The following is a 25,997-nucleotide window of genomic DNA, read 5'->3' as shown; positions in this document are numbered from 1 at the left end:
CGCGCCCTCAATTTCAAATGCAAACTGACGGGTAAGCAGAGTGGGGGATCCGAGTTTATTTTTGGACACACTACCCTCTGAAGCCAGCCAATGAAACAGCCAGAAATGTTACGCTTTTTCCTAACAAAATCTGCTTGAAGACTAACTGTGAATAATGAAAGACAGTATTTTCTGGTCTGAAAAATGAAAACACCACGCAAATTAACGTTACACTAGCAGTCATCATTAGAATCTATCAAGAACATGCTAAGTACTTTTGCATGTATCTAAGCCCAATGATGTATGCAAACCAGATTAAACCATATGCTCTACTTCCCATTATTGAAATGCAGCCACATGTATACATATAGCTTTTGCCGTTATTCTTTCACACTCGGTACTTACGCACAAATTTAAATCACCAGAGCACGCCGTCAGAGATAGAATTTAATCATTAATCGTTGCCAAACATGAAATTCTAAACTTTGCAGGCACACGCCAAAATCTATCCGATCAAAACCTTGAGCACGCCTCCGAAAACCGTCAACTAAAGGTGACAAAAATTATATTAAAAATACATATAAACCCATTTTGTGGTTTATTAGGTCCCTATCGCTAAATGTATTCTTCGTTTTAGTTGTTACACTAAGGAAGCACGTGACCAAATTTTGAAAGGGATTATTTGTTTTCTACTCTTTGAACAAACGGTTGGTCAGTTTGTTTGGGGCGTTCTACAAGATATAGTCACATGCCCCAAGTAAGCTGCGGATTAAATATGGCGCGGTTTGTCCTCTACAGCATCGTGCTGATTGTTCTTTGTTCCGTCCCAACCCACTGTCAGAAGAAGAACGAATCTGAGGGAGTGATATTTCTGGAGGAGTACGACACACGGGCGAAGGAACTACAAAATCGCGCCGTCATCGCAGGATGGAATTACCAGACCAACTTGACCGAAGAAAACGCCAAAAAACAGGTAACGTCATTGAACTTCCCCTATGCCTTTTGTGTTATGTCGTCCTTTTACGTGGCAAAAACTGAGAACAAAGAAAGTGTGACGCATATATCAATTTCTCTGTTGTCTTCGAGGGTCCATACTGTAATCTCCAAGAGTCGAAGCACGTGAATCGATCGGGTTAATTTTGTTGGTCTTTTACCGAGTTACCAATGGAATTTTGCTGTCGATCGTCGAATAGAACACTTGTGTATCACTTCTGGCACCCCAATCCCACACCAGTATACTAGTAAACAACGCACTTCAAAACTGCAAAATCTAATAATTTACGTGAGCTATTTCAAACGAAGTGGGCTGTTACTCCCATAGCAACAGACTGTATTTTTGCGCCACTGTTAACATCTTCGTTAACGAAAAATTACAAATACCTACACAACTGAAGTTAACTTAACTAAACCGTGTCGATTTCATTACTATACTTACGTGTGATACAGTGATAAACCAGAACTATATTTATTAGGGCTTTAAATCATGTAGACATATCTTTGTTATATATTTTGCCTGACCCTTACCTCGTCCATAATGATTTGAATGAAAAGCGGACTGCATGCAGGCCGATTTGCGCTTCTCATAAATAGATAAACAAACAATTATTGCTGACTTAATTTAAAACAACGGCTTGTTTATTACGAAGAAAGAGGAATTCTTTAATGAATGAGAGAACGAAGGAAGGATGAAAATTGTGCGACATAACACATGGAGTAAGAAAGAATGGATGGGAGAAGAGAAATTACAAGAATCTATTTTCTTTCGACCCTTTTTCAATTTAGAAGCTATTTTGGGGGTCCAAGAAATGACCAACTAGCAGAGAATGCCAACTGATAATACCAAGAAACAACCTACTTTATAGCCGCGGGGCGTGTTGCACGCTTGAGACCAGACGTGAACTGGACTTCGGACACAGGACCGTACCCTGTGGTCCTCACGTGCTCTGCCCTTTACTTAACCCCTTTTTAGGTTTCTGCAAGGGTCGTACTTTCCACAGTGGGGATCGATACGGGACTGCATCGTCAGGAAAACAACCCCCTCAATCACATCTTAGTGACGGGACTGAACTGTAGCACTTCTTACCAAGGGTCATTGAGAAAGAACTTGTAACGTGTCATATGTTCTAAAAAAACAACTGGTATATGTAGTACGTTAGGAATGTCATTCTTGAATGTGTGGCTTTATCAATGTAAACACTGAGATCCAGAGTTCTGTCAGATAACGGTTGTTTGATGGGGATATCAGTACTCGAAGGCCTACATGTGAGCGCGAAAGCGTTCTTGTACTCTTGCCCTACGCATTAGCATGACCGTACACTCTACATTAGCATGAATGTTAACACACGCGAGCACAAATACACACACACACACACACACACGCACACGCACACACACACACACACACACACACACACACACACACACACACATAAACACATAAACACACACACACACACAAAACAAAACATACACACACATACACATAGACACACACACACACACTTCTACCACCCAATTCTTTCCAAGTCCGCCCCTAGAACCTCTTTTAAGAATGACACCAATAACTTTCTAACGTGACATACTTATCTTTGGTCAAACATTTAATGTTGATGGGTTATCATTTGGGCACTTTGTCCACTTACTGGGCTCATGACCGTTGGACTATTGACAGCTATATCGGTTCTGCGTTTTGATTAAAGTGAATTGGGCGAACTGCATGTCAATATTCCAGATTTTAACGGAGCGTTGCTTGAAATTTAAGATTTTGTAGACTAAACAGAGAAGGCGTAAGGAAGGAAGTTTCTATGATATTGAGAACAGCGCGAGGACAAAGGTCCCATTTTCTTACAACTATATAGAGAGAGCGCTGAAAGCAGTTGGCAAGAAATAAGTTTTAAGATGTGGTAAATTACAAATATCTTCAGAATGCTTCCTAATTCTTCGGTCCCCGTTTCCAATCCGGGGCCCGGCCGGGCTGTTTGCGAAAACGAAAGATAGAAAATGCATATCAAGAAAATACACAATACATGGTTAGGAGTTTCGTGTCTTATGTTGTCTTTTATATCATATTTTTTGTTCCAACAAGCTGCCCGGTCGGGCCCCGGATTGGAAATGGGACCGTAGCGGAGTTTTGGGAATCCTATGATCTTTAAAACTTGAACCCATGCATAGGTTGAACTGAACTTGGAGGTGGCAAAGTTTTCTAAGGACGTGGCCACGGACGCGTTCGAGTATGACTGGGAGAACTTCAGTAACTTCACGGTGAAGCGGCTCTTCAGTATGATCACCACTCTGGGCACCGCCGCTTTGGAGGACGAAGAAAAGCTTGAAGAGGTACCAGACCACAAACGAAAAAATCTGTTTATCCCTGTGATGTAATGTGATGTGATGTCTTCGGAGTTCGGTAGTGCAATGCTATGTATTGAGTGAAAAAAACAAAACAATCAAAATATCTAAGTGTATTGAGAATTGATCTACACTTGTATTTTGAAGTACACGTGTACGTACAGTCATTGTATTAATTTTGATGGTGCGTTTAGGCTATAGTGATGAAGTTGAATTGCAAAGCTATACGTAAAAATACTGACAATGAAAAACGTATCTAAAACACTATACATTTTTACCCTGCTCCACTTTTACAGTATAACAACCTCCTGTCCGAGATGGAGGAGATCTACAGCACGGGGCAGGCCTGCGAGTATGATGACCCCGAAACGTGTCTGGATCTCAACCCGGGTGAGAAAGATGATAGATTGAAACTTTCATTCAGATCTTATATAACTTTACGATACATATTCATTACCATATACTTGTATTCTAGATTTGGAAAAACATGCGATAGTAGGCATTGTTAATTTTAGTCGAATGCAGTGTACGATTCTAGACTTAAGGGCCATAACAACGTTGCTATACTAGCAATTTCTGGTAACGCCACAGGAGCGGAGCCCGCGGTGTTATAAAACCAAGGCGTTAGATCTGTGCATTCTCTGGGCTATCTTTACTGTCCCTTGGGTGCATGAGCTTCTGTAGTTGCCTAGCTCTTGAAACTCGTGACTAAAATGGTGCTCCTACAGACCTGGAGGACTGCATGGCCGACAGTACCGACTACAACCGACTGCTGTTCTGCTGGGAGGGCTGGCGGGACGCGGCCGGGCGGCGCCTCGCGGATCCCTACACCAAGTTCGTGGAACTCAGTAATGAGGCCGTGAGAGCTGATGGTAAGATGCACCAAGTAGCCACATTAACCGTTGCCAATATTTCCAAGTTAATCATTATATTATGGTGAAAACTTGATTAGAGAACAACCAATCGGAAAGGTGCTTTTGTTGCACACAGCTGCTCAATAACAAATCAATTTCATCGCCTTATTTGTAGGTTGGAATGACACAGGGGAGTACTGGCGCTCCTGGTACGAGACCGCAGACTTCCAACAGCAGCTGGAGAACATCTACCAGGAACTGCAGCCGTTATACCAGAACCTGCACGCCTACGTCAGGAGAAAACTCATCGATACGTACGGAGCGGAGATGGTGAACGCTGAGGGCCCGATTCCAGCGCATCTATTGGGTAAATAGCAAGAAGCTAACTGTCCACACACAAACACACGCACACACACACACACACACACACACACACACACACACACACACACACACACACACACACACACACACACACACACACACACACTGTGACACACACACACGAACTAATTGTATTATTGGTCATCTCCATCACAGTTAAAATGATGTAAGAGGACTCGGCCGCGGGATCTTGCAAGCAATGTAAATCAACGTCAGCAATTTGTCAAGGGTGCCTGGAAGTTTATACCGTCCCCCGTCTGTATCAGTAGAACTTATTTTGTGCTCTCTCCTTACCCGCCATAGGAAACATGTGGGCCCAGACGTGGGGAAACATCTACAATCTCGTCATTCCGTTTCCCAACAAGCCGAGCATTGACGTAACGGACGAGATGGTGAGACAGGTAAGACCAATCCTAACAGTATACCATTTTGGATACAGGTCTGTCTGTTGGCATGTAGGTATGGCAAGGTCACAGTGAGTTGGAAGACCGTAAGTGGTTGGCTATCATTGAATCGTCAGGCGAGCTGTTTCAATGCTGTGTGACGCCGGTATCATCATGAACAGTGAGGTAATATGATGTTTGACAATGTTAACATCCCTCACATAGCGATCAAATTTGATAATATCTCATATCAAACTATGTATCGTTAAAGGGTTACGACGCCCGGAGGATGTTCAACCTGTCGGACGAGTTCTTCCGTGAGATGGGGCAGATCCCGATGCCTGACAGTTTCTGGGAGAGGACCATGTACACCCGGCCTGACGACAGGGAGGTCGTCTGCCACGCCTCGGCCTGGGACTTCTACCTGGACAATGACGTCAGGATTAAGATGTGCACCAAGGTGAACCAGGAGGACCTGGTGACTGTCCATCACGAGATGGGGCACATAGAATACTTCCTGCAGTACGCACACCAACCGCTACCCTTCCGCGAGGGCGCTAATCCAGGTAACCTTGTAATGCTCATCTTTCTTGAAAAAGAAGGAATATTACTGAAAAGTCATCCGTGTGACATCCCACCGAACAATTAGTGAATATCCATTAGTGACACTTAGCTATAGCTATCACAAAGCACAACATTCGTCATTTTTGTTTTTGAGTGTTATATGATTGTAGGCTTATGTACCTATTACATGTACAAGATTATCATTTCACTGGACAGAGCTTGAGACTAAAATTCCAAAATTTTAACTGGCAAAATGTACCGAAATTGATCTGATGCCAACCATTTTTGGTCAGAAAAACAAACGAGATGATGTACCGTATGATATACCCCAGGGTTCCACGAGGCCGTTGGTGACCTGTTGGCGCTGTCCGTGTCCACCCCCGCCCATCTCAACAAGGTCGGACTCCTGCCCGAGCTGGTGGACGATCCTGGTTAGTAGACATGCAGCTAAAACGTCTGCTTTGTGTATAGCGTAAACTTAGGGCCCAGTCCAGTCTGTAATTTGTCTACTGTGACTCTATTGGCAAAGTTGCGCTTAGGTTTGACCTCACAATCATTAGCTACGTCCCTGGCCAAGATCAGTCTGAGGTCAGCCAGTGTTCTAATATCGATATTCACTTGTTTTATTACTATATGTATATTGACGAATGATGCTGTTGGTCTATAGCTGTTTCTAAGAACGACTTAGAAGTAAATTCAGTAAATAAGAACAGCCTTACAATGATATTGTCTTCGACTACCTCCATTCAACCCCATCCCCGAAAACTACATTCATTATATGTACTAGTGCTGAGCGGGAAAGTCCTAAGCTATAACTCCAATGCTTTTCAGAGGTTGACATCAATTTCCTGATGCAAATGGCCCTTGAGAAGATCGCGTTCCTTCCGTTCGGTTACCTGATCGACCAATGGAGGTGGCGGGTTTTCAACGGAGACATCACGCCGGACAAGTACAACGAGGAGTGGTGGAAACTGAGGTACTCTCTGTCATAACTTTGAGTTTCTCAAAGGGGTTTAGTAAAAGTGATTATTGGCAAACCGCTGGGAATGTATTTTGGAGGTATCGTCTTTGCTGTACATAGCACCCGTTGTCTCTACCTATAAGCCTATACATGCACACAACAGTCTCTTGCGACGTTTCATTATGGTACCGCAAATCATGACTCTTAATACATACGTCTTTTGAACTTTATTGAATCACCACCTTGCAGGCATTTAGCCTGAATTGTGTTGGTGTTTACAAACTTCGTTATCAACAATATTTAAAAATGTTATCCAATTCTGAAAACATACTTAAAATTCATATATAACAATTTTGCTTAAAATTACAAATTACAGACATTAACTATACAATAATTGCACGATGAGTTAGGCAGACGTCATACGAAAGTTGATGCATATGGGATATAGTGCGTTAATTGTGATTCAACATGGCAAGGGCCCTGGGGATAAACGATTGCGAATGTCTGTTGGACCGGCTCAATGGCAGCTTAAAACGGGGAGCCCGACGCAGCTTTTTGAATAACTGATGAATAACTGATTATGGCCCAATTTCAAACCAATTTTTTCCTATTCCCTTTGATGATTTCTATATGCTCTAATATCCCTTTCACATCTCTTCGTCCAATTCCAAGGACCCAGTACCAGGGAATTATACCACCCGTACCGAGAAATCCAGACAAGGACTTCGATGCTGGCAGCAAGTACCACGTACCCGCCAATACTCCATACATTAGGTACAGTGTGCGTTTTAGTTATGATTTCTCTACCGTGTTAATGATAAAAACATATAACAACTGACCTAAGTCTTATTCTGTTAGTCAATGCCTCATTGATACATCAATATGGATTTTCTGCTAGGTGGGATAGGCTACGTACTACATACGTTTTGCCCGGTTGCATATGTCGTACGATAAGTTTAAGACAACATCTTGAGGGTTGTTCTTCAGGGACTGTCTTGGATATGTCTTACAAATCTAAGCTGTCTTGTAAGATTGTCATAGGTCCTTGTCAACTGTCGGTCACTTGGTCAAAAGTCTCGCTAAAAACCATCCTGCACACCGGAGTTTGGTTAACGTTACGTTTCTACGACTTGGAAACTGGGAGATGTGTTGTAGATTGTAGTTGTAACATTAACTCTGTATACTTTGTTGATGAATTCTGTGGTACTTTACCTGCAGGTACTTTGTGAGTTTCGTCATCCAGTTCCAGTTCCACGAGGCCATGTGTAGTCTGTCAGGCTACACAGGGGAGCTGCACAAGTGTGACGCGTCAGCCGGGGCCATGAAGGAAATAGCGGGAAGCAGACTGGCGTAAGTACTTTACCTCACCACGTTGTAAACAAACGTATTAACCAACGGAAATTAATTCAATTAACTTATATCAATTAAAAGAGAGTTTGGATTAACAATGCACTACTTTTAACCGTATACCAGTATTAACTATTTACAAAGAAGCAGAGGATCGAACATCTACTAACATAATTTCACTTGGGTACATAATTCCGCCACCCTGAAATGATATGTCCAAACAGATCTCCAACCCAATATCCCCAGTATCATGCAATCCTGTATATCTAAACTGTGCATAGGCTGGGGTGTGTTGCTACTCTCACTGTTTTTCGGTGTGGCGGATTTATGTAACCCGGCGGATTAATGTTAATGGAGGTTAGATAGAGAGAGAGAGAAAGAGAGAGAGAGAGAGAGAGAATGACTAGAATGTTTTTCTCTATTTTCCAGTGAAATGTTAAGGATGGGAAAGAGCCAACCCTGGCCAGAGGCGTTCGAGGTTCTGACCGGAAGTCGCGCGATGTCCGCGGCCGCCATCTTGCAGTACTTCGCTCCTCTGATCGACTGGCTGGAAAAACAGAACGAGAACGAGACTCTGGGCTGGGACAACGGCTGGACACCACCATGTCAGTCGCTTCTTTTATGAGAATCAAGCAAGCAAATGAATAGATATAGGACACCAAAGATGAAGTTAAGACGTGCTTGCAAAAACTGCGTCAAGTAGAAGCGTTCTAAAGACCTGTAAAAGTTTTCTAACTATAATTATTAAAACAACTTGCAAGGTGATTTTCAAGAGGGATTTGCCACCGTCCAATCGACCGGTAATGACTAACTAGCGCACCCGTGTGGTCCAGTGTTTGAATGGCAAATAATTATATGGTAAAGCGGAAGGGTGTTGAAATTAACGAGACTAGTTACTGTGAGACAATCGGCCAAATGTCGTTCTGTTGAAATGGATTATGATATTAGCCTGTAAATTGAGTCACCGAAATGTTAAATTTTATTCATACTCTTTTTTCATTGTTCACATAATGAGTCTAACGTTAGAACTTTTACTTAGAGGTACATGCAGAGGTACATGCATACCACATTTCCTTGTCTCTATGTACTTAAATAAAAGGCCTAATTCATTCCACCTGCTGACCTGTACAGACGACTGTGAGGGAACAGGTGGCTTCACGTGTCTGGACGGGTCCAGGTGTGTCCGGCCTGCCGACAAGTGTGACGGGATCCAGGACTGTGACGACAACTCAGACGAGGACCCGATCCTCTGCGAAACGCCGAACGGTAGGTCTTTGATCCACAGGCACCCTTCTCACTGGACCCGCGGCACGCTGGCGGCGTCGCTGCGTCCTAAACTAGATTTGTGTTACCCTTGACTTTATAATGGGAATATCAGTCAAAAGATTAGTTTTTTGTCGATGAAATTCGTTGAGTGCTTTGTCAATTCGATCGGCCGCAGCGACGCCGCGAGCGTACCGCGCGTCCAGTGAGAGGGGGGCTTTAGGGAGTTTTCATGTGACGTCGAATGGACACCAACATGGTAACAGATGCAGCTGTTGCATTGCAGTGGATCGTAGCCCAGACGTTTACGGACATCCAGAGTCCTTCTTACACTTGAGCTCTCAAATAACATCTATTAAGTATGTACAGCTCATCATCACAGGAGAGAATACCTGAAGAATACATAAAAACTTGCCAATTGGATTAAAAAAAAACGCTATGTACGCTTGAGATATGATCCATTGCATTGAAGCGCATTGATGTGGAAAGTCAGCAAAAACGCCCTGCATGTATATACTGCTGCTTAGTTTCTTTTCTTAATCAAAACCCAAAATGTGATTTTGTATTGTCTATACACAAATACTGTTCAAAAACTTGTTATGTAATGTCTCATGAACTTTGCATCGTAAATATTAGGCGTGTCGGGGTAAAATGGCAAAAGGTTAACGCATAACGTCGTATTGATTTATCGATTAGCTCTGCAAACTTCAAAACATAAAAAAACTAGAGTTCCACGAACACATTATCTTCGCCAAATAATCAAGGCTTATTATGGAGAGTGATTGATATTTACGTGCTTATCACCCCCTACAAATTTGATCATGCACCATACCATTAAAAGTTATGATGGGGCGAATGAGTCCAGTCTAGATGGGGCTAAAAATCATTTGGTGGTACAGGACTAGTATATGTGTAGAGTGTGCTGGTACAAATGTATAACTGGTCATGAAAAAATATGAGTATGTTGATATTATATGGGCCACAAAGGTTCAATATTGCAGTGTTGTAAGTTGAAAGTGATGATGAAATGACACAGTCAATATATATGAATAGAATAAATTTTTATTCCATATCATACACATTTTGAAAGACATAGTACATGTACATGTGACTTTTCCGCACCTAGCAGTGGTGCAGTTTTAGTACAGTGTACTCTCCAAGCAGAGGAGTGGGTCTGGCTGGTTTTTGTCGTGTTTTTAGGTGTTTTTGTCAGGCTTTCTATTTTGTCCCCTTTTCATTTATGTCGCCAATCGTGGTGAACAAAAATGCCTAAACTGAACGCGTTTAAAACCAGCAGGACCCACACCTCTGCTTGGAGGATAGTTTATTTATTTGACCTACATGTACGTTTATGCATGGCCATCTGGTTACATGACCTGACAGTCCCATGTCCGATTATGAAATGCAGTAGGTTAACAAACTTTCCTTTCATTACCTTCGCAGAGAAGGTTATGCAGAGGGTAGCGTTTGTTTGTGTGTTTGTAACGTACAGCATAACTCGAGAAGGCTTGGATGGATTTTCTTGATATTTTGTAGGTGGGTAGGTCTTGATGAGACATGGAAATGATTAGATTTTGGGTCCCCTAGCGGCTTGTTACGGTACTGCAGTGGAACTTCTTGTTTTGATATCTCGTGTTCTGGACATGCTACGCCATGGTCCTGCTTTTTGAGTGGTAGATAGCTCTTTGGACAGATGGTGTAGGTTTTGGACCCCTAGCGGCTTTTTTGGAACTGCAGGAACAGGTTTTGCTTCAGACTTTGAAATAGAATAACTCAAGAAGGGCCTGATGGATGGTCATGATTTTTGGCAAGTAGCTAGCTTGAGTGATGATGTACATGATTAGATACTTATTATGCAAATCAGCATCTTGTTGCATAATTAATGAGGAAAGTTTATACATCCGCCAAAGATGCTGATTTGCATAATAAGTATCTAATCATGTACATCATCACTCAAGCTAGCTACTTACCAAAAATCATGACCATCCATCAGGCCCTTCTTGAGTTATTCTATTTCAAAGTCTGAAGCAAAACCTGTTCCTGCAGTTCCAAAAAAGCCGCTAGGGGTCCAAAACCTACACCATAGGACTCTCAAACATGTGACATATGTAACTGAAGATGAGAGAAATATTAATAGATGCCAACTAGTGATAAATTGAATGAGCTTGAGGTGTGTTCTGGAGCTCATTCACACGCTCATTCACACAAGTAACACGTGAATCAACTAAAATACTTTTCAGAACTAACGTTCGATAAATATGGTAAATAGCTAGGGCTCTTTCAAGTAGATTTATCAACACCTAGACTCCTAAGTCACAGGATACAGAGGCAGAATCCACAACCAATATTCATAATCATCAATATTTTTAAACGTCTATTCATCAATGTTTATGTAAATTTTCTATGAATTGCTGAGACGCATATCTATAAAACATTGATGAATATTTAAAAATATTCATGAACATCAATTTTCTGTACATTCAGAACAGATCTAGAATTTCCGAAAGATTTGGAAGATTTGGAATTTCCGAAATTTCCGGAATATCCGGAATATCCGGAATTTACGGAATATCCGGAATATCCGGAATTTCCGGAATATCCGGAATATCCGGAATATCCGGAATATCCGGAATATCCGGAATATCCGGAATTTCCGGAATATCCGGAATATCCGGAATATCCGGAATATCCGGAATATCCGGAATTTCCGGAATATCCGGAATATCCGGAATATCCGGAATTTCCGGAATATCCGGAATATCCGGAATATCCGGAATATCCGGAATATCCGGAATTTCCGGAATATCCGGAATATCCGGAATATCCGGAATATCCGGAATATCCGGAATATCCGGAATATCCGGAATTTCCGGAATTTCCGGAATTTCCAAATTATATCATAATATCATAATTCAAGGCGATGACGTAAGGCATCATATGATATTCATGATATTCATAAATTCATAAATTATTATATAATTATATCATAATATCATAATTCAAGGCGATGACGTAAGGCATCATATGATATTCATGATATTCATAAATTCATGAATTCAGAAATTCAGAAATTCGTTAACTTGACTCGCGGGACTGTGCATATAAGTTATAAATTTATAAATTGAATTCACGAATTAATGAATTAATGAATTTATGAATTTACGAATTTATGAATACTATATGTATGCGTTTCAATATTATTATATATTTTCTAAAGATATAAATGAAAATTTACATAAACATTGATGAATATTCATAGACATTTACAAACATTGATGACTAGGAAAATACCCTTCTATTCTACATCTGTATTATGGAGAAGTTTAGCCTTTTTATCTGGTGTTAATAAATCCACAAGGATGTTATGTTTTATAAATATACGTTTCAACATAGATAAATATTCATAGATATTAATGAAAATTTACATGAACGTTGATGAATATTCAAAGACATTTACAAACATTGATGACTATGAATATTGGGGGGATTCTGCATCTGTATCATGGAGAAGTCTAGGTAACATCGCCTTTTTATCTGGTGTTGATAAATCTACTTGAAAGAGCTCTAGCTATTTACCACATTTATCGAAAGTTAGTTCTGAAAAGTATTTTAGTTGATACACGTGTTACTTGTGATAATAATTGGCAACATACCTCAAGCTCAGTCAATTAACAAGGCTGCTTCAGGCAAGGAGTGTGGTTTGTAGATGTTAATGCTGTTGACTGTGTAACAGTGGGGGTTCAAGCGCCTCCAACTGACCAGTCTAACTGGTCGCGACCTTTTAGCCTAGTGGTTAAGGCGTGCGTGCCTGTGATCTGGCCTCCAGTTTCGGCGTGAGTTCGAATCTCGGTTGGGATCACTTGTTTCTACTCGATCGCTCCTTTGATTTGTTTCACTGGTTCCCACACCGGCCGGCCCTGTGAGTAACGATCAGATTACACAGGGAATATCGTACTCGGAGACTCGGGACCAGTCTAGAAAGAAAAGGGGGAGTAGTGTAACAGTGGGGGTTCAAACGCCTCCAACTGACCAGTCTAACTGGTTGCGACCTTGGGCCTAGTGCCTGTGATCTGGCCTCCGGTTTCGGCGTGAGTTCGAATCTCGGTTGGGTTCGCTTCTGTTTCTACTCGCTCCTTTGATTTGTTTCAACTGTGGTCGATAGTTTGGTGACTGTGGTAGCTATGCACTTCACTCCATCGGCTGAAATATATCGGCTGTGTAGGATTGACGTCTTGTGTAGCAACAGTCATCCCCCCTCCTCCTGTTCCATTTCTGTCTGCTCTGAATGCCGTTGCTTGTGGCAGAACATTTTTAGTCTGTTGTCGGCCATTCAGGAAGGTTTCCACGAAACAGAAGACATCGACTGGTTGTGTTGATCTGTCAGCTCTCATATTTTCTAGATGTTCCGCGTAGGAGTATATTCAGGAACTTGACATTTAATGCAAGTATCACCTTCTTCTGTGTTAGGTTGTTGTGTAACCTTTGACACAGGCAGCTGTTTTAGGAGTTCCATTTCTTTAAGAACATATATTTTGGTTTACAGTATTGTAATTCACTAATTGTATACGATTTAAATCCCAATAGATACAATCCGTTCAAACTCAACATGACGTAAGGCAACATATAACTGACCTGAGAAAAAACGACCCGTTTGCGCTCAAAGGGGACAACAGTTTTGTCCAGTGATCTACCTTAAACTTTAGGTACAGCCCCATGCTAAAGATTGAGGATACTTTTCTCGTCGTGCTTGGATCGTCCGCTTGCCGTAACTGAGAACTTATTGAACATTGTCTTTTGATGGGTACCGCATTTGGGTAAATCTTTCTTGTATTTGCTTTCACTGTCGAATTTTACGAGGAAGGTGTGGACATCATGGCATGTGCTGTCAATGCCTACGAATGCGCCCTTAACAATTCCGTCTTATATGTTAACGTTGGCAGTGACCACGACTCTTGCACCTACTGCTATTGACAATATCTCTCTAAAGCCTACTGTTTCACTTTTTTTGGAGGGTGTTAGATTTGTGAGACCTGTTACTGTTTTTTCGTGTCTCTGTCTTAAATGTGAAACACCCTGGAGGGGAGTTCAGTCAGGTCCTGATGGGTAGCATGGGTCTGTTTTAAAGATTATCCTGATTTTGAGGATTTTTATGTCACTATCTGCGCAAGAACCTTTTCTTACTCTCATCTACGAAGGACTGTGGTCCACATCCAGTGTGGTATACAACTGCATTTTACAAACCACATAAAGATTAGTATAATGCCTTCTGTAGTGCCTGCTGCTTGCACATTTCCTTATATTCATCGTTTTGACTTGTCCCGCACAGGACCAGACCTTTCCTGTGTTTGTTGATATAAGCTCCGTCCCAGCCGGAGTGTAGTTTGGCCGGTGGTTTTTGAGGTCACCAGAAAGCATCAATCTAATTTGCACAGGCCTGCTGACAAGCAGGTGTTGTCCTTAGATATAGGTCGACAAAGGGTACTTAAAAATGTAATTATAAACAAGCCTATTTCACCACTTAATTAGACCCTAATTACAATTTCATATGTCTTTATTTGTTAATCATTACCTCAATAACCTACCTGTCCAAAACAATGCAAATTCATCAAACCCTACCCGAGTTATTCGCCTCCAAAGGTAACATAAAAAAGGTCTACTGCAGTTCTAAGCAAGCCTCTAGGGGGTCTAAACTTACATCACTTACTCCCTGCCCCAAGAGCTGTACACCACTTAAAAATCGTTACCATAGCACTTGTATGAAATTTGACTACAAGCTTTCGGCGAATTCATAAACTTTCCTCATTTATTATGCAAATTATCGTCTTATTTGCATGACAAGCATTCAGTTATGTAAAGCATCACCGAAACTATCCACATGCCATAAATTATGATAATCCGTCAATCCCTGCTGGAGTTATTCGTCTCCAAATGTATTAACAAAAACGCCAACTGCAGTTCCAAACGAGCAGCTAGGGGGCCTTTATTCCCACCACTCACTTGCCGTCCCAGAAGCTATATACTACCAAAAAATCATGAACCTGACGCCTCCAGAAAATTTGGCCTCAAACGTTGAAGCTCCGCTGCAGTACCTCAAATACCCGATAGGAGGCCCATGATCGAACTTGACCTTCCTCTTTGACATCACTACCTATCCACGAAATATCATGCACAACCGCCAATAGCTCCTCGAGTTAGGCTGGCGACATACAAACTCTCACACACACAAAGCCTGCTGCAGTTCTGTAGGAAAGCGCCAAATAAATTATTTCTAAACTTGACCTCCGTTCCCACAATTTCTTCCAAACTACCAAAAATCATTGAGATCCATCAACATTTCCGTCACTTTTTTTGCCTACATACAAACACAGAAAAATTAAAAGTCCGCTGCAGTATTGTTGGAAAACGACAGGTGAACGATTTTTGAACTTGACCTTCCTTTGCACAACCACTACACACCTACCAAATATCATGAAGATCCATCAAAGGTTTCCCGAGTTATGCTCTTGACATACATACAGACCCACACAACAGCCGGCTCAACCGAAAACATAATCTACTCCGAGTTCCTCGGCGAAGATAATTACATAATGTATGAAAAGAGTGGCAAATACGGTCACACTTCCTTACCTAGCTAACGCAAAGGTTTAAAAGCTTTGAAATAATTGAATCAACCGAAAACGTTTATTTTTTGTCTTTACTTTTTACAGCGTCATTTTTCTTTCGTTACAGATGATTCCTCGATAATGACGTCATCACTTGTTGTCGTCCTCTGGGCAGTGCTCGCCTCGACAATGATGACGTCATGGACCTGAGAGGGCGAAAACTGTCGACGTCATGTTTAATGTGACGACGTGTGTGCAATGGCACAACATAACATAACACCAAATACTGCATATGTAACAAAGAAAGCAATGAGAAGGCTACATTTGAATCTACTAGTATTCTTCAATGAAGGTTATAGCTGTTTTACTAAAATGGACACATCGCTATTGTAAACCTTTTAACAGTTGAGGGAAAGAATGGACGGAAGGGTCAATATGTTAGTATCGAGTAGTTTTGATATAAGTTTGCATCATGGATAAAATAGAATAAAAAAGTATGTCTATTTGCGTAACTTACTGCAAGTACGAAACAAAAATTGCTGCAGGCTGTTACCGCGTCTTCAATTTGTTGTTGTTTTTATTTAGGCCACAGCAAGTAAATTCTATGGATGACATCAGCGCGCGCATTGATTTTCACTTGATTTTCAATTAAAAAACAAGAATCTTTGGCAATGGTCAATGTACCCAAAACGGGGCAATATGTTTCAAACGTCTGTCAGTTCCATTGCAAAAACGTTCTAGCTGCCGTAAAAAAGCATTTGCACATGATATAAGAATGGTGAACAATTATTGTGTATGCAAGCTGTAGAAAGATTGCTCCTCGTCACCAACTTACAGGAGGACACAGTGCACCCCCCACGCCAATCTTGTAATTGGAATGTAGTCTGTTATTCCTGTGCCAATATTATCAACAACGTGTTATCCGATGTGTTTTTCTTGAATGAAGTGAAGTACTGACAAATCCAAAAAGAGGGTCAGATGATGTAACTAATGTTATGCGGTTTGAGTAGACCATCGTCTATCTGTCTGTCTGTTGAAGACAGAATATAAAGATGGGGGATTTCTGAGGCACGGAAATTCAGAGGTCTTTCTCCCACTGATCCTATACTTTGGGATTTATACTTAGAATAAATGAGATGTCATTATTACCATCCACAAATTCTTCACTGACAGAAAGTACCTGAATTCATTTGAACAACTTACTGTTACGAAGGTCACTCTAGCATTCTTTATTTTACCTGACACTTAGAAATAGGCCACACAGGCTTGAGCCGGTCGGACACCAGAATACGTGCAGAGTACATATGTATCTTACTAAAATGATATAAAATCAGTACTAAATCAGTTGTCTGTGCGTGTCTTTTTGTGTTTTCTTGAACGGAAAGATAGAACGATATAAACTGACATAAGTGTCACTTTGCAATTATGATCTTTGAATCGTTATCATTAGGAATTACTAGTACTGGACAAAGGAAATGCTCTATATAATATAATAGACGTATGATCTTGATTAATTACCGCACGCCGTTTGTGGGTGACCGTTATCCACGAACATCGGAGTGGTGATTAGGGCGTCTTGCGGCTCCATTGCAAATAAATGCCTATAGTTTTCATAGTTTTTTTGATAGAAGTGAAAGAAGTTTACAACATGCATATATTTCCCGTTTTCGGCATGTTAACCATCGTCAGAGGGTAACCGTTTTGTTTTGGCAATCAGCGCGTCTGATGTCATACATAAATTCCACTTGCTGTGGCGTAAGTTGGTATAGTGGAAATAGACCAGAGCGCCAGCGTAAGTTGGTACAGGGAAAATTCAGCTCAGTGAGAGTATAATATGATAACACATGTGATACACATTTATGTACACGTTTCTTGGACTCTCTGTGGAAACGCAGGAAGACTACTCGATGTGAATAGCATCAAAACTACATGTATATGGTGAAAATAGTCAAGTGGGGAAGCGCCACCTATCGGGTTGCTAGAAGACGGCAGGTAAGTCGCAGGTGGTGCACGCAGAGGACAAATCAGCACCAAGGACACCACCAGTATCTGCCTTTTTCCTGGCTCAGCGGCAGATGTAACTGTTTGGTTTTATATAGATTACAACAAAAGAACCCATTGCAACAACGGGAGCCGATGCCACTAACTGTTTTCGTTGTTTACCCTGATATTACATTATGAAGCAGCTATTTGACCTCTCCAGAGTTCAAGGGATTGTAGGAAAATAGACCTAGAGCGTTTTCTATTCATACCGCGAGAGAAAGTAGTCCTTTCCATGAACTCTAATATGCCTAACGTTATAACCTCATGAAATAGGATTAGATTATGGACAGTCCTTCAGAACGCGATAATCTACAGGAAACGCAAACTCGACAACTTCTGTGCCGGTATGTCATTCAAGGCAATTTGGATAGAGGTTGAAAATGGATGAGAAATCTGCAATACTGCCAATAGTAGTGGGATGATTTTTGTCGTCTTTGGTGTAATGCGGATTGGTGGCTCATGGCAAATTGGAAGGCATCCCCTCCATTCTGACTTGTACAGCGTAAAGCTGGTAAGAAAAATGTTGATAGAGTTTGAGGAGAGGTGTTTCATGGCGATCATGGACTGGGAATGAAATGGTTGAGAGAGTTTGCAGGGATGTTAAAGGAATCCTTATTAAACTCCAGAAGGGGGTGTTATTCTCCAATGAATTATGTATCAGTAAATGAAGTATGTATTTTTTACTACCTGTTACAATTCTTCATGAGTGAAGACGCCGCATGTTTCTCCTGCCCAACCCGGGTAACAGCGGCACGACGTCCCCTGCCGACCGGGAAGGTACTGCAGCCCCTCACGAAACCAAGATGCACATTTCCTTGGTATGAGCTGTGAGACCAAAGGAAGTGCCGTTATAAGCTGCACATGCTATCCGATATAAACAAAATGTTATAATTGTTGCACTTGGCTACACAGAAAATATGTGTACAACATCATTTTAGTAGGCATCCTGATTATACATTGATCATCTTAAACATTTTGTATTCATTAATTATATCAGCGAGAACATGACTCAGATGATTGCGACAATGCTTTTTTTTATTCCTGAGTCTTGTAGCTTTGTTCCGGAGGTGTAGCCTAAAAAAACACACAGCCGACCTGTTCGTGTGACTGATGTTCTTTGCTTGCAGCGCCTCCTGGTGGTTCTGGTGTCTTCTGCACCACACTCTGTACTCCCTTGTATACTTTGTCGACTCTGTCTGTCTTCACTGCTGCGGCTACTGGCGTCCTTTTGTAAGAAGTTACGCACCTGTGAAGACATATACAACTAACGTATTAGAATAGATAGTATACGGAGCAGTATGTGAAGTAAATGAATGTATCTACGTAGTATCAAATATGCCCAAAAAAGTAACTGGATCAATATGAAGACTAAAACATACGACCTATATTACAAAGACAATTTGACTTCGTCCCGGCGTGGAATTGCCGTAACGTTGTTATCTGTTACCGCGGAAAGCAAAACATTCCCAATATCAGTCATTGGAAAATATATGTCCACGTCATGACGTGTCATACATATGTAAATCGTTATTTTCTCAGAGATAACATTATGATGTAGATGTAGAATTTCATGTCAAAATGTGGTTCTTCGGTAAATATTCAATTGAAAGCACGAGGTGTTACTAATCATCCTGCAGACGTGTTGTGCGGTCTTCTCTTACCTGCCGTGATTGCTGCACTCCCTCCTGCCACAATCCTCCGCCTGTTTCATCATCTCCTTTGCAAATGGCCCAAACGTTGTCGTCACATAATCCCGGAGTGATAAACAATTCTCCTGAAAAACAGGAAATATCCTTGAATTGGATGTCCTCAACATCGACCAGTCGCCAAGATTATTCAGTACTTGGTAAGGTCGCTTCAATAAAGAAGATTATTGGAGAATTCTTCCACTTTAGAGTGAAGTATAAATGGTACGTTTTCTTTTTAGTGGAACATAAACACACCATTTTAAGTTATCCAAATGACCGAGACTTTCCGAGTGATGGACAGTCGGCAAAGTTCGGATATTATCATGTATCCGTTCGTGCGATTCCGGCACCGGGAGAATACTAGGTTTTAAAGGGTTAATTTTTCGGGTTATTCATCTATACAGCATGCTACACCGAGCTTACTGCCAGGCAGATCTAGATGGGGTCTAATGTCTTAAAGAAGAAAACAGAATCAGTGCTCCCACCTTGGAGTTGACGTCAGCCGAGGCCCCCCAGATGACCACGCCGGCCGAGCCCTGCCCCGCTGCCTCCTGTATGGAGGAGACCAGGTCAGCCTGAAGAACAACATAGGAGAGATGAAGTTTTGAACGACAGAAAAAAATTATCTCTAGAGTCAGTTAATATTAAAAAGATTCATTTCAGTTTGTATTTAGGATAGCGTTGTTCTGATGCACGTTTTATTTCATTCGTTTTTGTGTTTTGAGTGCGTGTGGATGTTTCGTAATGTTCCATTAAAACACAACTTTATGCCTGTGGTAAACAAATGACCACTTTTTTTGCAAAGAAATATAACAATGTTAGTGTTTTGATAATCATGAAACAAGTACTGCACTAAGCTAAAGTTCGATTTATCTGTAAAAGGTGGGTAGTTTCTGTAACTAATCATGAAACATTGATAACCTTCGTAAGGCATTCCATTGAATCCCGATACCGAAGGCGCACGTAAGGGTAGACGGGGATAGCCGAACTTTGCCGACTGTCCATGACTCGGAAGGTCTCGGACACTCGGGCACGAACATACTGTTCGGAACTGGGCTGAGTTTTGAAGATGCCTGTCAGGTATATGTTCGGGTACAAACCCGTGCTGCCCTCCCACAGCCATTGTAGTTGGTCATTGTCAGATTTCACCTCCTGAAGAAAACAAGGAGCACTTTCACAACGACATTCTTGCTTTAAATTTCAACAAATAGATCCAATGGCAAAAAATGGAGCTCGGGCTATTATCCTTGGCGACCTTAAACTTGGCCGATCCCTCCAGGGCTACCCCTAATATCATTGTGTGCCAAACCCATACCTGCTCATAGTTATTTCAATGTCAGACGTCAATGTCTTACCTTCGTGCAGTCGTAGCTTGTGCCCTGACGGAGTTGAATTTCACTTGGGGAATTATAACAATCCGGGAACAAGTAAAAACCCCAGAAACCTCCCGGACGTAACGCCTTAACCAGACTCAACGTTTTCCCCATCCACATCCTCGCTGCTCCTTCAAACGCCTCTTTCGCCTTTGAAGTCACTTCCACTTTCGAAGCATCCGGTGACGATTGTCTGACGAGATCTTCTGACTTTGTTCGGTAGATGCTCTTCGTCAACAATAAAATATGAATTTGTTTTCTTCAACTATATGTTACGGCAGTACATATGAGTTCTACACATCACATGTCTATAGATTTGTTTCACGGTGATTTCAATGTCAGGATAGTAAAACGCATGGCGAGGAAAATGGTTTTAGAGTGCTTAGAACCGGCATACACATAAGTACATATGTATACGATGTTGATGTCTTGCATTTGTGGTGCTGTGGTCGTCGTTAACTACACGTTTAGGGATAACTTGCAACATAGAAGCATTAACAGCCTCAATGCTCAGATGGGTACCTGGCTGTACGTTCAGATTCATATGAATATAATATTTCTATAATATTTCATAACTATAGACTGAGGTAATTAACGATTATAGTCTTGAATATGCTCGTCGAATTAAAACTTACTTTTGACTCCCAGTTTCGGTTCCACAGCGGCCGCCATGGTTTAAAGTCGATCACTCCTAAACCTTGATAGTCGGCGTCGGGAATCAGTCGGTAGATGTCGTCTGTAGCCTTGGCATTGTGGGCTTCAATGTCGGCTTTCTGTGGTATACAGCTCAACATAGTTACAACGGTTTTGTACATAATTTCCGCCTGGATTCGATTTTTCCCCCAGTCAGAATTGTTTTTATCTTTTATTTTCTTATTTCCTTTTTTGGACAGACAAGGGCGACATGCATGGCACTGCACTCATGTTTTTCATAACTGACTTTAAAAGTGCCACGTACAGAGAAAAAGTTTTCCCCAGTCAGAATTCTTAATGGAAGTCACATCATTATCTACTCAAAGATTCCTTAAACCCTATCCGACTTTACATGTGCAAACGTAGAATGTAACATTAACGACTATGCCTTACCATACCGATACATATCCATATCAAGACGTGGGGTATGGAGGGAAAAAGGGACAATGGGTACGATGAAAATACAAGAGGAACGAGGTGCCTTTCTTTTCTCTTATCAAATACCTGAGGTAGCCCGCCATTGATGTCCTGTCCCGTCTGCTCGTGTATTTTCGGAAACAGCCCGAGGTTCTTTTGCGGGTAGAAAAGGGTGACGTATGTTCCATTCCATTCCTGCCCGGGGTTGGACACGATATCGTACTCGTTCAAACTGAACTCAACACTAAGGAACGAACAATATCGTCGTCTCAGTTAAACATTTAATCCAGCACAAAGACAGTAACTCATATGATAAGGATTCTATCGTAGATAATTAGATCTGCTGCATGAACGATGTGTCACACGTGACTTTCCGGAAGCGTGACGTCAGAAGAAGGTCAAAGGCTTTCAAAAGTCTGTATCGCCCGCCGTCCTAGGTAAATATTACAGTCAAAATAAAATAAATAAATATTACAGTTGGTGAAATTTCATTGGCTCGGATGTGCATGACCACCTTTACATCCGTAACAAGTTAGTAGCCTTGTTCAGTGTCCACAAATGGATTGAAGACTTCAAATATATCTAGCTCTGATAATGAAGTTCTACTGTAATATCTTAGTTTTGCATGCCTAACGTTACATTTTCACAAGTGTGTTCGATAACAATAGGCTTCCGTCAGATAATATAGAATTTACATCTAAAAAAACATGCATATATTGTCTTTTTCTGGAGGATAACAACTACAATATATAGTGATGCATTATCTGCCAGCATACCCGAACTTCTCAGCACACTTTCTAGAGGGGACGTTCCACACTATGTTAAAAGGTCTGTCAGGTAGTGCTGGTCCTCCATGTGTGACGTACACCTGTACAAGCCACAGAAGCACGAGGAACTTGCTCCTTGGATTTGGGGTCATGGAGTAGAAGCTATCCAGAAACAACAGTAGCAGCGGCTGTAACATGTCAATAGATACCCAAAACAGGTTAGTCCAGCTGTCAGTCAGCCTCCTGAACTTTGACCTATCGTGAATTAGAATGATACGATCATACCATGCTACGACTCATATGAGTAAAGTTCATTTTTCCAGTTCATGAAGTGACGCTGAAGAAGAGTGGTGGATGTCATTCGAAACGTCCAGAATCAAAATCTTCGAATATTATTCAGTTGTAGAGTTTGAATTGTCTTTATACATATGATATGAGTAAATGTACAGTACCCGTAAAAGTCAGTAGGGGTCGCTCCTCGATAGCGTTTGTTTTTTCAGATTGTTCTGCTGTCATCTGGAAAAAAAGTACTGGTCCAACAGAAGCAATATTCTTTACCGTCACTAAAGTAGGTTTAATTTGCTAACATCGGAAGACGAGAAGTGCCCCCACAAAACCAGGGCAAACATTGCAAATTTTTCCTAAAACGTCACCGTGACTGTTCTGCCATTGTACGAAATGAAAGACTTGATATCGCAAGCATTCCGCAGAGGAGAGGCACTACTGCATCATGTAGATCTGTCCGCCCATGCAGAAATGTCCCCCTCCCCACCAAAACTAGGATGCATATTGCAAATGTTTTGTCAAATGTCACTGTGTTCCTTCGTTGAATGTGCGTAATGAAACGAAACCAAGAGTGAATATCGGAAGTACCGCCTTTGTCCGTAGAGGAGGGGAGCACTGTGTGTGTGTGTGTGTGTGTGTGTGTGTGTGTGTGTGTGTGTGTGTGTGTGTGTGTGGACGGTGTTCAGCACCAAGAACAGGTATGTTAGACTTGACTTTACCACCTTATAAATCATCATGTGCCATAGACTCGTTTGTTCCTTAGTTAAATCAACCTTCATTGATATGAACTTAATGTTAGAAAATCAATTTCAGCAGTTTAGTATGATTAATTCACTTCTTGTTGTTATATATAACTAATGACACTTTGATTTCTAGATATAAATCATGTTATCCTCCTTTTGACACTATTCATTGGTCTACACTGTGTTTGCAGTAGCAGTTTGTTCTGAGTTTTATTTTGTGCTGAGGCCATGTTGATTTGATATATGGATGACATCCTCTGGGAACCTCCAAGCTCATATGACTGTATCATCAGACAGCGCTAGCTACAGACGGCCAGTTTGACTGTAACTTAGAGTGGAGTACGTATAACGTTACACTAAAAGACTCCCGGATACTTACAAGAAGGCTTGGTACTCTACTTTGTCATGGCTCGATCGAAACGGCGATCTTCAGTGTCATTGGTGAGTGCGCAAGGTCACGTTCGAATAGCTAACGTTAACGTTACATTCACTTTTATTTCTTTTACCCCCAACGGAAAATACAAAAATATCAAATCAATGATGGTACAATTAGTGTTCACCAATACAATGGCCGAGCATCCTGTGTTTTGCACTGTACAGATCATCACTGTTAGTCACACAGTTCAATGAGTGGATATCGGAAGCATCGCCTTTCTCTGTAGATCTGTCCGCTCATGCAGAAGCCCAACACCACCACCAAAACTGGGGTGAGCATTGCAACATGTTTCTCAAAAGTAGCTTTGTTCCTTCGTTGACTGTTCTACCATCATGAGAAATGAAATCAAAGAGTGAATATCGGAGATATTACCTTTTTTCTTAGGGAGAGGGGTATTTCAGGGACAGAACGATTAACCAGGGTGGATGGCGTTCAGCACCAAGGACAGCTCTGTTAGCCAGTGTGAGGATGGTATCTAGCACTATAGACAACACTTTCTGATACATGAAACTAACCACTGTTCCGCACATTTTTCTGTAACGCTTACATGCGTTAAAACTGGTAAAAAAGTGACTATTTTGCTATCCAGAATATTTCCAGACTCACCATCAAAATCCTACGGTTAATAAAAAACAACTAAAAGTTTCATGTCTATCTTAGAATATGCAATAAACATTGCCGGCCCCAAAAACTATGATGCAACTAGATGATTATATTTCGAGAGTAGCCAGTTATTAGCCCCTGGCAGCGAGCTGACCATTACACAGCTATATAAAGCTATTACTTTCAGGATGGGGATGTAGTCTATAACGCTACGTTGCCACAAATCGCCATGTATCATCGGGACCTCAAAAGCTGCCAACGTACCTTGACAAATCCATCAAAAGGATCTTTAGTTATCATAAGGTGCGAACACACTTCAATAAACGTAGCCTCAGTGTGAGAAACAGTTACCCCGTCGGAGGTGAACCTCCTTTTTAGAGGTAACAATACAACTAAGAACAATTGCAGATTTCAATCTCCGAACATAACGTTGGGTAACATAAATTCGCGGGGTACTTAAATTCGCGATTTTTCGAAAACGGGGTATATAGGGATATGTGCTAGATGCAACATAAGTAATACCGCTAGAAATGCAAACCTGACAGACTTACGTATTCAGAACACTGTCTGAAAAGCTTCGATAAGCAAGGCGACGATGTCAAAACCTCTCCGTCCCTTATTGGAACAGTCTGAGGGCTTCGTGGGAGAATTACACAACATGGTTGTCGGCTGGTTTATAAGAAAAATGTCACATCCGCTTCCTGCTAAACACAATTATTTACAAGACAACTTATTACAATCTCTTTTGCTAACCTGCAACCGGATTCTAAGTGTGATCAATCATCAAAACTCCTCTCTGTTGCTACAACCTACGGCACGTGTATTTTCCCGCCGCCATATTGTTAACAAGAATCCTGTTGTCAAGCAGACGACAAAGGTTTGTGAGGAACACTTTTTTGTCTAAATGCTGCGTGTGATAGTGGACTGAGGAAGATATTTTCCTCAAAGTTTGCTCCTAACACAACAAGGAACACATGGACATAGTAGTATTACCATTGCTACGGCATCCAGCTAACTTGCCATGAATAATGTAACGTTACACGTTGCCCGATGATGACGATGGGCCGACTTTGAGTGAAGTTCTACCGACTCAACACACGGGTTGTTCCCGAACTGGCCTGATGTGTGCGGTACGGCCTTTTTTTCGTGTATTTTTTTTACTTGGACACATCTATATCCATAGCACTCTCCTCAAGCCAAGGATGGAACGAATAGCTGCTGTATAAAATGTGATTAGCGGTAAGATATTCAAGACGAATCTTCTCTC

General features: G+C 41.4%; 2 protein-coding genes across 2 annotated transcripts; one reads left to right on the top strand and one right to left on the bottom strand.

Moving 5' to 3' along the window:
- Window positions 1-675: 675 nt before the first annotated feature.
- Window positions 676-17,026, top strand: LOC136432725 (angiotensin-converting enzyme-like). Its single transcript, XM_066424192.1, has 14 exons — window positions 676-952; window positions 3,151-3,312; window positions 3,621-3,714; window positions 4,053-4,196; window positions 4,354-4,545; window positions 4,866-4,963; window positions 5,217-5,511; window positions 5,842-5,940; window positions 6,341-6,485; window positions 7,143-7,244; window positions 7,689-7,820; window positions 8,247-8,422; window positions 8,949-9,083; window positions 15,810-17,026. Exons 1-14 carry the CDS (start codon window positions 728-730, stop codon window positions 15,890-15,892), a joined length of 2,082 nt encoding a protein of 693 aa, XP_066280289.1. The 5' UTR covers window positions 676-727; the 3' UTR covers window positions 15,893-17,026.
- On the bottom strand, window positions 15,740-22,893 carry LOC136432726 (hyaluronidase-1-like). Its single transcript, XM_066424193.1, has 10 exons — window positions 22,673-22,893; window positions 21,984-22,140; window positions 21,422-21,559; window positions 20,769-21,014; window positions 20,335-20,565; window positions 19,899-19,988; window positions 19,387-19,499; window positions 18,821-18,971; window positions 18,413-18,550; window positions 15,740-15,888 (listed from the first exon to the last, which is right to left on the bottom strand). Exons 1-9 carry the CDS (start codon window positions 22,858-22,860, stop codon window positions 18,416-18,418), a joined length of 1,449 nt encoding a protein of 482 aa, XP_066280290.1. The 5' UTR covers window positions 22,861-22,893; the 3' UTR covers window positions 15,740-15,888; window positions 18,413-18,415.
- Window positions 22,894-25,997: the final 3,104 nt, after the last annotated feature.

Source organism: Branchiostoma lanceolatum, chromosome 4 (assembly GCF_035083965.1).
Source record: "Branchiostoma lanceolatum isolate klBraLanc5 chromosome 4, klBraLanc5.hap2, whole genome shotgun sequence".
Classification (NCBI taxonomy): Eukaryota; Metazoa; Chordata; class Leptocardii; order Amphioxiformes; family Branchiostomatidae; genus Branchiostoma; species Branchiostoma lanceolatum.
The sequence above is the reverse complement of the archived record's forward strand: the minus strand, read 5'-3'. Positions and strand labels throughout refer to the sequence as shown.

What these genes read in the sequence shown, in the direction of transcription:
- LOC136432725 (XM_066424192.1), top strand. Translation starts at nt 728, where the DNA reads ATGCCCCAAGTAAGCTGCGGATTAAATATGGCGCGGTTTGTCCTCTAC. An exon ending in AAGAAAACGCCAAAAAACAG is followed by an intron (nt 953 to 3,150) that starts GTAACGTCATTG and finishes ACCCATGCATAG; the next exon opens with GTTGAACTGAACTTGGAGGT. An exon ending in CGAGCTGGTGGACGATCCTG is followed by an intron (nt 5,941 to 6,340) that starts GTTAGTAGACAT and finishes AATGCTTTTCAG; the next exon opens with AGGTTGACATCAATTTCCTG.
- LOC136432726 (XM_066424193.1), bottom strand. Translation starts at nt 22,860, where the DNA reads ATGTTACAGCCGCTGCTACTGTTGTTTCTGGATAGCTTCTACTCCATG. An exon ending in AAGTGTGCTGAGAAGTTCGG is followed by an intron (nt 22,141 to 22,672) that starts GTATGCTGGCAG and finishes TTCGTTCCTTAG; the next exon opens with TGTTGAGTTCAGTTTGAACG. An exon ending in TCAATGGCGGGCTACCTCAG is followed by an intron (nt 21,560 to 21,983) that starts GTATTTGATAAG and finishes TGTATACCACAG; the next exon opens with AAAGCCGACATTGAAGCCCA.